The 16,861-nt window shown below is 37.6% G+C and overlaps 1 protein-coding gene across 1 annotated transcript in view; it reads left to right on the top strand.

Moving 5' to 3' along the window:
• SKAP1 (src kinase associated phosphoprotein 1) overlaps positions 1 to 16,861 on the top strand; it is a 241,111-nt gene that overhangs the window by 19,231 nt on the left and 205,019 nt on the right. The window contains exon 3 of the mRNA XM_065897986.1: positions 8,966 to 8,991. Coding sequence (XP_065754058.1) covers positions 8,966 to 8,991 — 26 coding nt within the window. The remainder of the gene's footprint in view (positions 1 to 8,965; positions 8,992 to 16,861) is intronic.

The following is a 16,861-nucleotide window of genomic DNA, read 5'->3' as shown; positions in this document are numbered from 1 at the left end:
ATTACTGTTTGAGAGTATTCATAACTTGAGATGTAAAGGGTATGTTGACATGTTAATGTTCACAAATCCACACTGCCTGGAGGAGCCCTAGGAACTAGTCCAGCTTAAAAAGTTTGTGCAACATTTGCTCTCAGGTGAATAAAGTGACCATGTTCATAACAAGAAAAATATCAAAGGAATTTTCAAATAAATATCATGTTTTTGAACCTGTTCCTGATTCTGCACAAGATAAACTGTGATAGCTCCACAACGTGGATTTTTAAACTCTTATGGTGCAATCAGATAACCTCTCCATGCTTCGTTTTTCTCATCTGTAAAGTGAGGGGCTGGGTTAAATGACCTTCAATGTCCTTCCGGCTGTAAAATCCAATGAGTATATGGTCCTCAGTCACAGAGTCATACAGTTATCAGTTATTCATCAATCAGATAACTAAGAGTCTCAGTGGTCTAGGGGTAGCTATTAACCTGAAGCAAGCAAAAAATAAAACAAGTTAGGTTCTGGAATGAAGTTGGGTCATTTGTAGAGACGTGGATGGACCTAGAGAGTGTCATACAGAGTGAAGTAAGTCAAAAAGAAAAAGTAAATATATAATAACGCATATATGTGGAATCTAGAAAAATGGTAGAGGTGATCTTATTTGCAAAGCAGAAATAGAGACACAGACATAGAGAACAAATGTATGGATACCAAGGGGGAAAGGGGTGGAGTGGGAGGAATCCGGAGACTGGGATTGACACATATACATTTATTGATACTATGTATAAAATGGACAACTGATGGGTACATACTGTATAGCACAGGGAACTCTACCTAATGCACTGTTGTAACCTACATGGGAGGGAAGTCCAAAAGGGAGGGGATATCTGTGTGTGTGTGGCTGATTCATTTTGTTGTGCAGTGGAGGCTAACACGACATTGTAAAGCAACCATACTCCAATAAAAATTAATAAAACGAACAAATGAAAAAACAAATTAGTTCTAAGTATCAACCGTGACAAAAATGGCAGGGCAAGAGCTAAAGATAGTCCAGATTAAAATATGATAATCAGCTAGATTTCTTTGTATGTGAGTTCTACCTTGTTTTCTCTCAATACACACGTTTGGAACCAAAAGACATCTCTGACTTTCCTCCTGACTCTCCATTCCCAACCTGCCTCCACATCTGTTATCAAATCTCTTGTCCCTTCTTTTGCTCTCCAGCAGCTTCCTAAACTGCTTCCCTCCTTTGCTCTCTCCCATCCAGGCTGCACACTTCTGCTGGATCTGATCACCGTGGACATTATACCCTAAAAACAAGCAAACCAACTCGCCCCTCAGTTGCTCCCTTTTATTTGCACAAAGAGAAAGAAACGTCAACTCTGACCTGACATTTAGGGTCTTTTATTTTGCCACAACATAGCTGGCTAGCATTTTTCTTTAATAGTTCATTAAGTTATACTTGGTTGTCTATTACATGTAGGGTGTATGGGGATTGCATGGTCATAACAACCACAATTTGCAATGTTAACGCTAGAACACAGGGGAAGAAATATTAGAATGTAGGTTTCAGTGTTTCAGTGAAAGGGCATAATCATTTAGCTCCTAGATTTCTTACTTTTAATATCCAGAGTGGATGTTGGATTGACATAGCAGGGATTTCATGTAGTGATAGTGTCATAGAAGACTCTTGTGGTGAATAGGGTTTTATTGAATTAATTTACTTTACATTATTTCTTTTTTATTGTCTGGGAATGGACTTCTAAAAAAATTTGTTTTAGTCATGGGTAATACTGTCAAATCAGATAATGTTGCTTGTTTTTTTATTCACCATACAATGCCAATGTTTATTAAATTACTTTATTTTCTCTATATACTAGGAAATGGGGCTTACTTTTTTTTTTTACATCTTTATTGGAGTATAATTGCTTTACAATGGTGTGTTAGTTTCTGCTTTATAATGAAGTGAATCAGTTATATATATACATATGTTCCCATATCTCTTCCCTCTTGCGTCTCTCTCCCTCCCACCCTCCCTATCCCACCCCTCTAGGTGGTCACAAAGCACCGAGCTGATCTCCCTGTGCTATGCAGCTGCTTCCCACTATCTATTTTACGTTTGGTAGTGTATGTATGTCCATGCCACTCTCTCGCTTTGTCACAGCTTACCCTTCCCCCTCGCCATATCCTCAAGTCCATTCTCTAGTAGGTCTGTGTCTTTATTCCTGTCTTACCCCTAGGTTCTTCATGACATTTTTTTTCTTAAATTCCATATATATGTGTTAGCATATGGTATTTGTCTTTCTCTTTCTGACTTACTTCACTCTGTATGACAGACTCTAGGTCCATCCACCTCATTACAAATAGCTCAATTTCGTTTCTTTTTATGGCTGAGTAATATTCCATTGTATATATGTGCCACATCTTCTTTATCCATTCATCCGATGGTGGACACTTAGGTTGTTTCCATCTCTGGGCTATTGTAAATAGAGCTGCAATGAACATTTTGGTACATGACTACTTGTTTATTTTTAAATAAAAGTTTAATTGAGACCATTGTGTCTTGTAAGAGAACTTTGTGGTGCTGTCTTCTGGGGTTTCTAAAATTTGTGGATATAGACTCAAGATCACAGAAATATTAGCTCCCCGCAAAGAACCCAGGACTTTCTTATGACAGGTCCTTCTATTACTTGAGTTATGTGCTTATTGTCTGTTGTACCACAGTATTTGTTATTTACTAACTTAGAACCTAGGACTTTCTTATGACAGGTCCTTCTATTACTTGAGTTATGTGCTTATTGTCTGTTGTTACCATAGTATTTATTTCCTGTCTTAGATTGACATCTCTTCATATGTAAGTTGTAAGTATCTCATATTTTGGACTAGATTGTAAGCTTCCTGTAGGCAGACACTAGGTTTTGTACTTCTGATGAATTGAAGGAACAGGGACTACAGGCGGCACCACTCCCAGGGACCTTCCCATTCTTGCCCAGCTGTTTCTAAGGCTGGTATCCCACCCCTGGGTCCCAGTCCTCTGATGCCTCCACCAGAGAGTTCCACCAGATGGTGCTCTTTTCCCATTTCTGTTCTTGGGTGTCATGCCCTATTACCCTGTGCCCCTTGCCCACTCCTTCTGCAAGGTAGGAGATGGAATACTAGTAGGAGAAAGAGAATTAGAAATCAAGTGAATCTTCCCAAATGAGAGAAGAGGTTATAGGAAATATCCAGTGCACAGGCTATTAGTGTTGTTCAGAAAAGTCATTTCCTTGGGCGTAAATCAGTCTTTACCATGTGGCTCACTGCTCAAGGTCAATTACAAGGGGTCTTCCTAGCCTTATTAACTTGCCGTTAAAGCCCAGGTGTCCATTTGAATTCTAAAATTCCATTTCTAATGCCAGGATAACACTTCAGTGTTAGTCTTTGCAGTCTATTTGGAGACAGCCATTACCAGAGAACAGAGATGGTCAAGAGGGAAATAGAGGTCTCTGGACACTGAGTATTGCAGATAGCCTATCCATTTAGAAGGCACCACTGTTTTTGTGCAAAAAACTGAAGTTCAAATGTGGATATCTGTAAGTCATCAAGAAGAGATTTAATTTTTTTTTTAAACAGGTGGTTTACCAAGACAGAGAATGTATGATAGGTTTTAAATTTCTGTAAGTTACAGGTAAAATGACACTTTTAATGCGTTAGTTGCAAAAAATTTTCATCTAGATGTTCTAGATTTATAACATTACAGATGTTGGCCTTTCTGCATAGCTAGGTTTATAATGCCATTATAATCCTATGCATCTAACCCAGGGGGTCTTATCATTTTGGAGGCAGAGTTAGTCACATTTTTGGAAATCTGATGAAGTTTATGGACTCTTTTTCAAGAGAAAAGAAAACACATATTACTTTTCACCCATAATTTTAAGGAGTTCATGAATCTCCTCAAGCTCAAATAGTTGAGTCCATAGTTGACTCCAAATTAAAGACCTCTGAGCTGATTACTCCCTGATACTAGGCTGTCTGACATAACAATTATAACTTCTCTTAATACTAGATTTGTTTTCTAAATTACAGCCAATAGAAATGCAGTTAATATGAAATTTAAGAGCTTGGGCTCTGGAACCAAGCAGTCCTGGATACAGATCTTGGTTCTGCCACTTAATAGCTACATGATCCTGGTCAATTTGTTTGACATTCCTGAGTCTTAGTTTCCTCATCTGTAAAATGGGGATAATAATAGTTCTGACCTCATAGGATTATGATGAAGATTAAATAAAATAATACACGTAAAACGTATACTTAGCATAATACCTAGCGTATCTTACTTGCTGAATAAATTGTTTTACTATAATTCGGAAATGGAATTATTTTTCCTTCTTAGATATTTCCAGTAACATGAGGATAGTTACAGTTGTCTTACCTACTTCACCAGGATCTATCTAATTAGCTAGCTGAGTGGGCAAAGCTCTGAGTATTTTAATCTCAATAACCATGTTTATTGGTTAACTCCATGGTCAAGAATTTGACACCCACCCTGAAACCCCAAACTAATGATTAAAAGTCAATAGCCTCGGCTTCCCTGGTGGCGCAGTGGTTGAGAGTCCGCCTGCCGATGCAGGGGACGCGGGTTTGTGCCCCGGTCCGGGAGGATCCCACATGCCGCGGAGCGGCTGGGCCCGTGAGCCATGGCCGCTGAGCCTGCGCGTCCGAAGCCTCTTGCTCCGCAATGGGAGAGGCCACAACAGTGAGAGGCCCACGTACCGCAAAAAAAAAAAAGTCAATAGCCTCATTTTTAGGAGAAATCTAATATTCTGTGAATCTTGGCTGGCAAACTAGAAGAGTATGATTGCAATTTAAAAGATACTGAAGTATAATCTTAGATGGACCATATCTATTTCAGTCACCATTTCATCCATGGCACCAGAGCAAAGCATATAGAAGACATAAAATAAATATTTGTTGACTGAGTGACTGAATTCTGTTACAATAATAAAATGTCTTTAGAGAAAGAATTTATTTTGCTGAGTGTTTTTAAGTTAGATTGTATTTTCAAAACTTTCCTCTTTTAAAAAATATATTTTTTTTTTTTTTTGGCTGTGCCGCGTGGCACGTGGGATCTTAGTTCCCCAACCAGGGATGAACCCGCACCCCCCTGCAGTGGAAGCGCAGAGTCTTAACCACTGGACCGCCAGGGAAGTCCCAAAACTTAATTTCTTATCAGAGTTCCTGTTCTGCAACTAGTCGCTAGGATTCGAAACTCGTCTGCCTTGATTACTAGCTTTGAAACCCTGGGCAAGTTATCTCACCTCTTGAGGCCTTGGTTTCCTCATTTATAAAATGGTCATAATAACAGGGTTAGAGTGTGGAGGAAGTGAGTTAATATAAGAGAAGTGCTTAAAACAGTGCCCAACAATATGTTTAAAAAATCTTAGCATTATTATTATCACACTATTACAACTGCTGCTACAGCTGCAGCTGTTCATCAAGACTCCCTCAATATTGTGGGTTCATTTTATATTTGCTGCATTTTTCCTTAAACTAAAGTTCAATTAAAACCTCTTTAATTAAAAAACCCACAAATAGCAAATTTTGTTTTGCATGTAATGTAACCCTAAATTTTCAAGACTTTATTCTGTGCCGTAGACTAAATGCTGTGAAATCTTGTTCTTCCATTTTCATTTTTGGAGGCACAAGTTAAGATGGATTTATTTTGACTGAATGTGAAGATCATCATCATCAATATGGTTGCAGCATTTTCTCTCTGCTCATTCTGTACTCATCTTTTTCAAGTTCCAAATATCATTTGCATGGACCTGGTGACGCTGAGTATGGATATTGCAGAGGAGTGATAGCTTCCCTTTCATATTGAAACTGAAGCTTCAAAGAGAAGATTAAAGAAGTGTTTGTTCATCTATCTGCTCAGCGCTGATAGGAAATTCTTAGAGGCTTTTAGGATAAACACAACTCTGTGTGTGTTTGCATGCTTTTTCTTCTATATACTTCTATTGTGGTCTTTGTATTTTGGTTTAAAATTTCTACTTTCAGACTTGTTGGAGTCTCTGGTTAAGGCATAATTGTTTTCAGAATGAAGGATGAGAATTAGAAGATGTTGGCAGGATTTGACTAATGCCTCCTAAAGAGTGTAGAATTCTCTAGTGTGGAATCATCTTTCCAGAGGATGTGATGAAGGCCATCCATAGGATATATTTAACAAGACAAGATCAAGACCTCAAATGTGTCCAGCAGAGAATAATACATGGCACTCTCCCGTGAGGGATGAGATTGCTCACCTTTTGGCCTTGCTTTTTAGAAGTATCCTCTGTGAGCTGTGGGATAGGGGTGTGTGTGTGTGTGTGTGTGTGTGTGTGAGTGTGTGTGTGTGCGTGCACACGCACACCCGCACGAACAGACTTTCTTTAGGGTTGTTACCTAATTAATAGTTAAAATAAGAAGAGAGGGGAAAGAGGTAGGTTATCAGGATAGTTTTATACCTCTTGAGGAAGAAGGGAACTAACATTCCACTTTATGTCATTCCACACCAAGTTCTACATATGATTTTTATAGACAGAAATATTTAATTACAGTATCATCAAGAATAAAGCAGATTCTGCTATTTAACGTCAACTAGATAGACCTGGCACTTCACTGGATTAAATTTAATTTATCTGTTAAATTTAATTCTTTCTCCATAATCAGCCTTCTTAAGATATAACTACTATTGGGAGAAGCAATACTTAGTATGTGTGAACATATAACATCTTCTTAACTAACAAGAGAAACCAGGAAACCAGGACACTTCACAGTAGGTAGAGAAGGGAACTGAAAATATGTGTGTGAGTTGGAGTGGGGATTATGGGGGGAGCAGATAAAAGAAGAGACGGAGATCATTAGTAACATTTTATCTATTTAACAATTTGCCATGAGTTGGCCCTTTAACTGCCAGGGCATGGCTAAGTTTTTTTCTGGGTCAATAAATGAAAACAACATTTGTTAGCAAAGTTCTTTCTGTTGCCATCATTAACATTTTGGAAAGAGGAGTGCACACGCACAATTTGCACACGCTAACACTCTAATTTCTATTTATATTGAATTAGAGTTTGGGTAATGATTGGAATCAGGGGCCAAGGCAATGCCTTGAAAGAAGATGGAAAAATAGGAACAGAAGATGGAAAATTGCTCACCTTTGATAATTTGCTTGATTAGCTGTGTTTTACAGACAAGAGTTTTATGGAAAACTTTTCACAGTGGCCAGGTTCAGTGGGAAGCTGCACCGTCTGCTAGGTGGAGATTAACCCATCATACTAATATAAACAAATTATTTAAGTTACAGACAGTTTCAACTTACATATGCCCTTAACTCAATAGGATGCCCTTTCCCCCAGATGTCGCACCTTTACAGTTCCCACCCATCTTTTTCTTATCCCCTCTCCCCTTTTCCACTGAAGATGTCAAAGCTGTTCTGAACTTTCCCTGCCCTCTAACCCAAGCATCTTACATTCCTTTACCTGATTGCTAGCCCAGAACTGTTCTGAGAAAGAACAGAAACAAGAAAAGTCAATCGCAAGGTTTCTTCACCTTCTCTTCCTCAACTCTGCTTATTTCCCACAAATTCACCTCTGGATTATGGCAACACACTCCCCGCATATCTCCTTCCTCTCCATTTTCTGAATTTTTATCTTATAAAGAAATAACCTAGGTGCTCACTGGGCTGGTGTTCCTCCCTAAAGTAGCCACGCCTTATTTCAGTCGTGTATGTACTGGAAGACACACCATTATCACCAATGTATTACCGTTTTCCTAATCTTTTTTTGGATTATGAATCTTTTTAAGAATTTGATAAAAGCTGTGGACTCTCTCCTTAGGAAAAAATGCTTTTATACACATGTACACTCCTGGGAAGTCAAGATGAGGAGAGAAAAATTTTCTTTCTATTTAGAGGTGTAGAGGTCACTATGTTCATAGCAAGAATTCATGTGTGGTGACTGTAAGCAAGATTGGAGTCTGATGAGGAGTGAGTGGGAGGTGAGGAAATAAGGAGAAACTATGACAACACTTTTGAAAATTTCACTGTGATGTGAAGGGAAAAGGACAGCAGATGGAGGGATATGAAGGGGGTGAGGGAAGGTTTGCTTTATTTTTCTATGATCATAAATGCTTATGGATAGGGCCACACTGAGAGGAAGAGGTTAAATTTATACAAGAGAAAATCGATATAGAATCATGTAAGGTCCCTGTGAAGGCGGGAGGAAATGGAATCCAAAGTGCGATAGGCTTCTGTGGGTAGCCACTGTATACAGCATCGCTTCTGTCGGGGGAAAGCAGTTTAGATTTCAAATAAGTGACTTACAGACGATCCTTGCTGCTACTGCCATTTCATTTGGTTTAAGACTTTAAGGGTTGTCGGTTTTGCTGATCATTTCTCAAAATAAAAGAGGATATAGAATGACAGAGTGGACTGCAAGAGCCCCAGTCTTGGCTCAGACACTAAAACATTAGGTAACCTTGAATCAGTTGTCACACTTCACCTGTAAAATTAAGAATTTAGGCTAGAAGGTATTTGGGGTTGTGTTGGGGGGGGTGTTTTAGTTGTCATAACAACTGGGGGTGCCACTGGTTTTTGGTGCCCAGGACCAGTGATGCTGATTGTCTTGTAATACACAGGACAGGTTGTCACAACAAGGCGTTTTCCTGCTCAAAGCCTGCAGAGCTCCTTATGAGAAACCCTGGACCATGGCTAGGTAACATTTTAGGACCTTTCCAGCTCTCAAGTCAAGCTTACATAAGGTAGTATAGCGAGTTAAATGTCCCTTTCAAGCCTTTAAGTATCTTTCAAATCTCAGGGACAGCCCTTTGGTTTTTCATAGAGTAGGTAGTGGCTTTGGCTAGTTACTGACTATTTAGGAAGCTTTTCGGACTGGGTGCTATAGCTACCATATGCCAACCAAGATTGAGAAATACAAGTTTGGCTCATCTCCATTCTTTTTCCTTTTATTTCAGGTACTTTTGGAATTTTCAGCCCCAAGGTGAGTCCTCTCTGACCGTTTATGGTTTTATACTAAAAATGCGTAGATGGTATTGTTTACTTCTGCATCTTCTAAATAAGCTTCTCCATAGAGTGGCATTAGCCATTTCTGAGGAAAGTTAGTGGAGTGTTTAATTAACCTTCACGCTGCTGGGCCCCCCCTGCCCTGCTTTTTAGCAACAAGAGGCCCTGATACTTCTGCCTTCTGAATGGATTAGTGCTAGATTATTTTATAGGACCAAAGCTTTAATATGCTTTTATTCCTTGACCTTAGTTAGATGCCAACAGGATCCACTGGCATTCAAATAAAATGGTGGCCGAGTCCATAATAAAAGCCTTGGGAGGGCCCCAACTCAGCTAATCCTTCATTTGCTCCAGAACTAAATTCCAGTATGTTACCTCCTCGATCACAGTGCTCTTCTACACAGGCCGCCTGTCTGGCAACAGAAAAATGTCAGAAATGGAGTAGCGTTGAAATTCCCACTAGAACAGTGTTATCACATTTTAATATGAGCCTCACTGCAGCCTCAGTGCTTCTAATTGCTTTCAAACCATTGTTTTCCTGCTTTTGCTGGATAAACCCAGCATCTGGCGTGATTCTAAAAAGTACAACAGACAGCTGTGTGCAAAATTGAAAAAAAAAAAAAAAGACAGGAATAGAGCACATTTTTTAAAGGTTCAAAATTGAAATTTTTTTCTGAATTCAATTTGAGGGGTTGTCTTTAAAGTACATGCATTCTTTATTTTTAGTACACTGGTTGAGAATGTCAGAAACATCATTCTGAATATTAATTATCTCAACTTGTTATAAATGGGAGATTTTTATCTTCTCAGAAAATCACAGAGAGTTTTAGATTAAACTTGAAAATCTAAAATAGCTTTATGAACTATTTTGCTCTATAACATTTTTTAACCAATTGCAAACTTTTCCAACATTTTTTATTCTCGACATTGTCAGTGTATCCAGTCTCAGTGAGCAGTAATACCTTAAAAAATTCAAACTGTGAGTAATGATATGAATTTTATTAAAGTTTAAATTTTCCTAGCTCATTCTTTCAAGTCTATATAAGGTTTTCTTTAAAAGCAAATTTTAGGGCTTCCCTGGTGGCACAGTGGTTGAGAGTCCGCCTGCCGATGCGGGGGACACTGGTTCGTGCCCCAGTCCGGGAAGATCCCACATGCCACGGAGCGGCTGAGCCCATGAGCCCGTGAGCCCATGAGCCATGGCCGCTGAGGCTGCGCGTCCGGAGCCTGTGCTCCGCAGTGGGAGAGGCCACAACAATGAGAGGCCTGCGTACCAAAAAAAAAAAAAAAAAAGCAAATTTTAAGGAATAAAAAAACTTTTAAAGCTTTTAAAGTCTTGTAAATTAAAGTCATAGCATTTATAATATTTTAAATAATGTGATATAGTGTTACTATATATCTCACTGTCCTAAAGCATTTATGGCTGAAAACATAGATTGAGAATGGAGAATTATATGTAATAATGTAGCAGTTTGCTTTGCAAAATGTGAAATATGCTATTCAAGGAATGGCCCTATAGTTCAGTGTTTAATAGATGTTAACCAAAATCCACAGGGGGCAGAACATGAATGTGAACTGGCAGAAATGAATGGAACTGTGAAGGTAGAATTTCTTACCTAAAGGAGAAATGAAGAATTAGTGTCAGAGATGTGGTATAGTAATGTGCTGAGAAGAGAAAATAATTTTGGAGTTTAACACAAGGGACTGTGTGGCGCTAAAAAGACAAAGGACACATCTTACCAAATTCTTCTAATAGTGGTACTGTAGTCATCTTCCATCATAGGGCAACTTCTACACAGTCTTTCTCTCTTAGAAAGAGAGCAGAGGTAGAGCAGCCAAGGGGACAATTGAGAAGAGTTTATTTAGAGCAGAAAACTATATTTACTTCTTGACAATGATTGGATATCTGTAGCAAATTCTTTGCTCATTTGGAAGTAAATGTAAGGAAAGATCAAATAGTAAAACCCATATTTATGCGTCTTGCCCCCAGCTTTGCTCCTCCCCCTAAGACATTTTCTGGGGATAGAAGAGGAAGGAGCATCTTTTACCTGGCCCTTCTGAGCAGATCTTAGCAGATTGTTTGCTTTTGAAATGTAGCGTGGGTGAGAGCAGTAGCAGGTCTATATAAGGTACTATAGGACAATTTAGAATTATGAAAAGAATAGGAATATGTAAGAAGGAGAAGAGATGGCAGGAGGATTTTAAGAGCCCTGGAAGACTAGGTAGTATTGGGAAGAAAGTGAGAAAGGACAGAAATGGTGGCCCCATACTTTCCTAGCATTTTTATCTATGGCAGGATCCTTGTGCAGGAAGATGATGGGATGAATTTGATTAACTCTGTTCATTTGCCTAAATACACATTTGTGTTCTTCAGGATATTTGGACCAGAGTCTGGTGCCTAGAAGGAAAATAGTCCTAAATTATAAAAGATCTCTTATTTATTAATCTCTTTATTAGCACACATTTAAACATCTGGTTATATAAGTGATGAGTTGACATAATGTGCGGCAAAGGTAACCTTTAAAGAAAGATGCTTGGGAGAGGGGACTGCCTAGACCTAGAGAAGGATTTCCAGCAAAACGTTTCTTATCCATCATTCCATTCAGTCCCAGGTTTAATGGGATGGAGGAGTGATCATTGAATAGTATTACGGAGAGTTTTGTCCCTGTTCTGGAGAAGAAACATGGCATGGTAGAAAGAACATGGACATTGAGGCCTGACAGACCTGGGCTCAAATCTCACCCGTACCATTTAGCTAAAGGTTATGTGAACTTAGTAAGTTGCTTCATTTCTATGAACCCTGGCTTCCTTATATATAAAATGAGGATGTGCCAGACACTGTGCTAAGTACTTTACATGCATTATCTTATTTACCCTTTAGAACAGCCCTATGAAATAGGTACTGTTAATATACCCATTTGATAGATGTGGGTACTGAGGCATAGAGTAGTTAAGAGAATTGCTCAAGACCATTCCCCTCAAGGATTCTAACTTGGTCAGTCTGACTTCATAGTATATACTCTTTTTAGAAAAAATAGCAGCTTTATTGAGATATAATTCACATGCCAAAAAATTCACCCTTTATAAGTGCACATCAGTGGTTTTTAGTATGATCACTGAGTTGTGCAACCATCACCATTATCTAATTTCAGAACGTTTTCATCACCCCAATAAGAAACTACATGCTCATTAATAGTTCCAGAGCCCAATATCTTCATTGTTGTATTTTACTGTCTCATTGCAGGGTTGTCATGAGGACTGGTAGTAATATGTTTAAGCCCTAGCACGGTACCTGGACATGGTGTAGTTTCTGTTTATGGTTGTGTTATTGGTAATTCTTTCCCTCACATTTTCACCTAAATTGTCTTATTGGTCTACTGTCAACTTCCTGAGTGAAGTTCATTTAAAAATAATGAAACAGGAAAAAATATATATATAATCCAAATAATTTATTACTTTAATGTAGAAGGAACGTAAATGAAAGAGTTCTTTTAATGGGCTCAAGTACAATTGTAAAACATGGGAAAGGCTTTTTATTTTTTAATAAGATTGAGATTCCTTTGATAATTCAAGTCCTGCTTACTTTGAGAACTTTTTCCCTACTTAAATTCACTTAAAGTTACAAAGAAAATTCATTGGAATCTTTGCCATGGAACTTTTACCATTTCAGCAATCAGATATTCAAAACATGATATTAGTCGAATTTCTAAACAACAATATTAGTTTTACCTTCTCTATGGTGACCTAAATGGGAAGGAAATCCAAAAAAGAGGGGATATATGTATACATATAGCTGATTCACTTCGCTGGACAACAGAAACTAACACAACATTGTAAAGCAACTATATCCCAATTTAAAAAAAAAAAAGGATTTTTTCAAGTTTAGTGTTTTGTGAAGGAAAGAGCATGAGCTTTGAAATCAGACCTGAATTCGAATCCCAGCTCTTCTACTAACAAGCTTTGTGAGCTATGACAAGTTACATAACCTCCTCATCTACAAAATCTTGCTAATAATATCTACTTTGCACTTATTGTGGGTTGTAATGAATTTTAATGAGATGATGAACTCATGAGGAGTGCTTGCCACTTGGTAGGCACTTCCTGAAGTGGTAGCAAGTATTATGTTTATGTTTCAAAGTAGGACTATGCAAATAAATCCATGTGTGGAACTTGGGTAATATATATTTCACATATCTTTCCATAAAATTCATCCATTCCAGCTTAATCCTGGTGTAGGGCCATTTAACTCACCATGTATATATTTGTGAGATTTTGCATTTAAAGGATGTGTGCAGACTTTTTATTAGTAGGCACTTCGGAGGTTAGATTTATGAGCCTATTGCTCTGTAATGTCTGAGGCATGTTGAATCGAAGCATAGATGTCACCTTCTCGTCTCTTACTATCACATACTTGGAGCATGTAGTTATGACAGCTACAAGAAGCAAGCCATTAAAGCAGCAAAGAAACACCATCTTAGCACTAAAAAAAGGATAGAAAGGTTTCCCTTTGAAGTTGAAGAGAAGTGTTTTTGAATTAATGGAGTGTACAGTGATTTTACTGTTTTATTTATGAAAATACTCTTTGCCTTCATGCCAAAAGGTTTTAGCACAGTCATAAGTAGGATTTACACAAAGAAACATAGCCAAAATTTATGACGTGTTTGCAAATGTAAGAAAAAGTCTGAATTTACAATATTTGTAATTTACTGTTAAGTATCTTTCTATCACTATTCCTGGAATGCTAATATTTTATAAACACAAGTGTTGGTTATGAACCTAGAATATCCTAACCTATACTACTTTTTAAAAAGAAATCTTCCAGAATGTTTTCCATGTCTTTTGGGGATTTAATAGGGGGAAATGTACACAGGACGAGTGCTTCTGCCTTTGGCTTTAACCCAAACTTTTAGCATCAACAATCTTGACAGCTGCTTTTGTGACTTGACTTCCTTTGGACCTTTTTCCCCCTTTATTTATTTGCTACATTTTATACAAATTAATCTGTAGAAGGTGGACATATACACACACATTGTTTTTGAAATTAATTACTGACTTTGATACCTTTTCAAATATTTTACTTCCTATACATCTACTGGTTGGGTTTTTTTAAGAGTGGAATAATGCAATGATGCATTTTAAAATTAATGCACTGTTTGGCAACTACTGTCAAAGAGAGGTTTTTTTTTTAAATAAAAAGACTCACTTTTTTTCTTTTTAACATTAAAATTTTCTAAGATTTTTATGCCCTTTGTAAATGTCCTAGCCTAGGATATAAGATCTTGAGACATAAGAAAAAGAACTGACTTTCATGCAGGCAAAAGAAGAAATCATTTGACTCAGACGCTGCTGCCTTCTGTATTCCCTACACAATGTATTATACACAAGGATGTTCATCTGTAGCATTGTTTGGAATAGCAAAGACTCCAAACAGCCTAAATGTTCAGCAATAGGGGACTAGTTAAAAAAAGTATGTTACATGCATTTAATGGAGTGCTGCATAGAGATTAAAGGAATATATATGTGTATCGTGGAGCTGTCTCCAAAGCATATTGTTAAATGAAGAGGGCAATTTGGACAGTGTACTGTGTGTGTGTGTGCGTGTGCGTGTGCTTGCTTTTTGTGTGTGTGTAGGCTATTTTTGGAAGGATATACATGAATCTAACAGTGGTAGTCCTGTTGAGGGGGGTATCAGTGTGAGTACAGAGAGAATCTTCATTATTTATATCTTTTGGTACTATATGAATTTTCACCATGTGCATGAATTATTTTTTTTTGGCTAAAAGTTAGTTAAAGTAAAAGCAAGATAAATCTATTTGTGCTGATGTGAAGCAACCTCCAAGATAAATAATTAGGAGGAAAAGCAGGATACAGAACAGGACAGATGCCACCATTTGTTTTAAAAAAAGACATACTGCCCTCACAGACACTTCTTACATTTAGATAGAAAATTCATAGAATACCCAAGACACATAACAATGGTTGCTCCTGGAGAGAAGAACCAAGAAAAGGGAGGGAAGATGAGCTTTCATTATCACATGCCTTCTTACAATGTTTGAAATTTTTGCTCTGGGCACACTTAACTTTTTTATTTAATAAAGCTTACTGTAGTTAACAATATTGTATTGTGTATTTGAAAGTTGCTAAGAGAGTAGATCTTAAAAGTTCTCATCATAAGAAAAAAATTGTAGGGCTTCCCTGGTGGCGCAGTGGTTGAGAGTCCGCCTGCCGATGCAGGGGACACGGGTTCGTGCCCCGGTCTGGGAAGATCCCACATGCCGCGGAGCGGCTGGGCCCGTGAGCCATGGCCGCTGAGCCTGCGCGTCCGGAGCCTGTCCTCCGCAACGGGAGAGGCCACAACAGTGAGAGGCCCGCGTAACGCATAAAAAAAAAAAAAAAAAAAAAAAAATTGTAGCTATGTGAGGTGATGGATGTTGACTAAACTTACAGTCTTGGAGGGGGTAGTCTTTTCTGTTTATATATTTTCAATTCATTAAAGGATATGGAAAATCCAAAAAATTCTTCTCAATATATACATGTATTAAATCACTATGCTGTACATCTAAAACTAATAAAATATGTTAATTACATATCAATAAAACCGGCACGAAAAAGAAGCGTACCAAAAAAACTTGATTTAACACGGTAGCTTTTTTTCAGTATATTCATAATTTGGTAGTTTATACCCATTCATGCTTTTTCCTTCTTATTTATTTTTATATATGAATTTATAGGCAAGATCCTGATGATGATGTAAAATAGCAGCATTCTCTGTTGTTTTGTGTTTGGGAAGCAGTAGGTGTGTTGAGTTAACTTAGCACTTATAAGTGAATTTTAAAATAAATAACAGCATCATATAATACCCATGGTGATGATAAAGAATACCTTTTTTGCCCTATCTTAGTCTTTCTTTTTTCCATATGTGCTAATTAAAAGTCCATAGAACTTCTGACCCTTGTCATTATGTAGATGGCAAAGAAAATAAAGTAATTGATAAATTAATGACTGCTTTAAGTTTATTCGATTAGGCTGGAAACTTTTGTTGAGGAAAAAAACTTATAAACTGTTTCTTTTAGACAGAATTATTCCTGGACCAATACAAAAAATCAGGTAAAGAGTACAGTTCCTGAACATAGAATCTTGGCATAAGAATTAATTTACCTCAAGAATTGTGCCTCTAATGAATTTTCATGTGCTGGACACAAAGTATTGAGAGAAATGTCTGGTTAATTTGAATACAAAATTTTGGGTGTTTCTGCTTAAAACTCTTTGTGAATAAGCCCTTGGACTTGAAACCCAGTGAATTTGTTTGATATTTGGAGACTAAATAAGGTGATGGTTAAGCCCAATTCTGTTACAAAGCATTTCACTGTGCTTCCTATCAGCAAATACTTCTCTTGGAAACTCATTTAATAGTTATTGTTTACTGGGCTCTGCCCTACTAAAACAGTAAAGGAACTGTTAAGTTATGTAGGGGATTTATATGATGTGTAAAATAAAGATAATAAAGATTCCAATCACTGCTAACTCTTGTGAGGCAAAGAGTGGAAGAACCAATCTTAACACACACTTGCCAGCTTAGAAAGTTCTTGATCATAGTTCATCTCTAAAAGGTATTTTCCTAAACTTACAAAGTGATACCACTTACTTTCCTTAAGATTAGTGCAGTTTCCTTGTTAGTGGTACCCCAATAAAGAAGGAAAAATAAAATTTAAATATAAGGAGATACTTTTCCATGTGAAACTTCTGTTCCAAAAGGGACCAACATTGAACAGAACTGTTGATGGTGAGAGGTTTTGGTTGTTGATGTTGTCGTTACACACGTGTTGTTTTCATACGTGAACAGGAGT

Source organism: Phocoena phocoena, chromosome 19 (genome assembly GCF_963924675.1).
Source record: "Phocoena phocoena chromosome 19, mPhoPho1.1, whole genome shotgun sequence".
NCBI lineage: Eukaryota > Metazoa > Chordata > Mammalia > Artiodactyla > Phocoenidae > Phocoena > Phocoena phocoena.
Note: the sequence above shows the minus strand (reverse complement) of the source record. Positions and strands in the feature narration are given on the sequence as shown.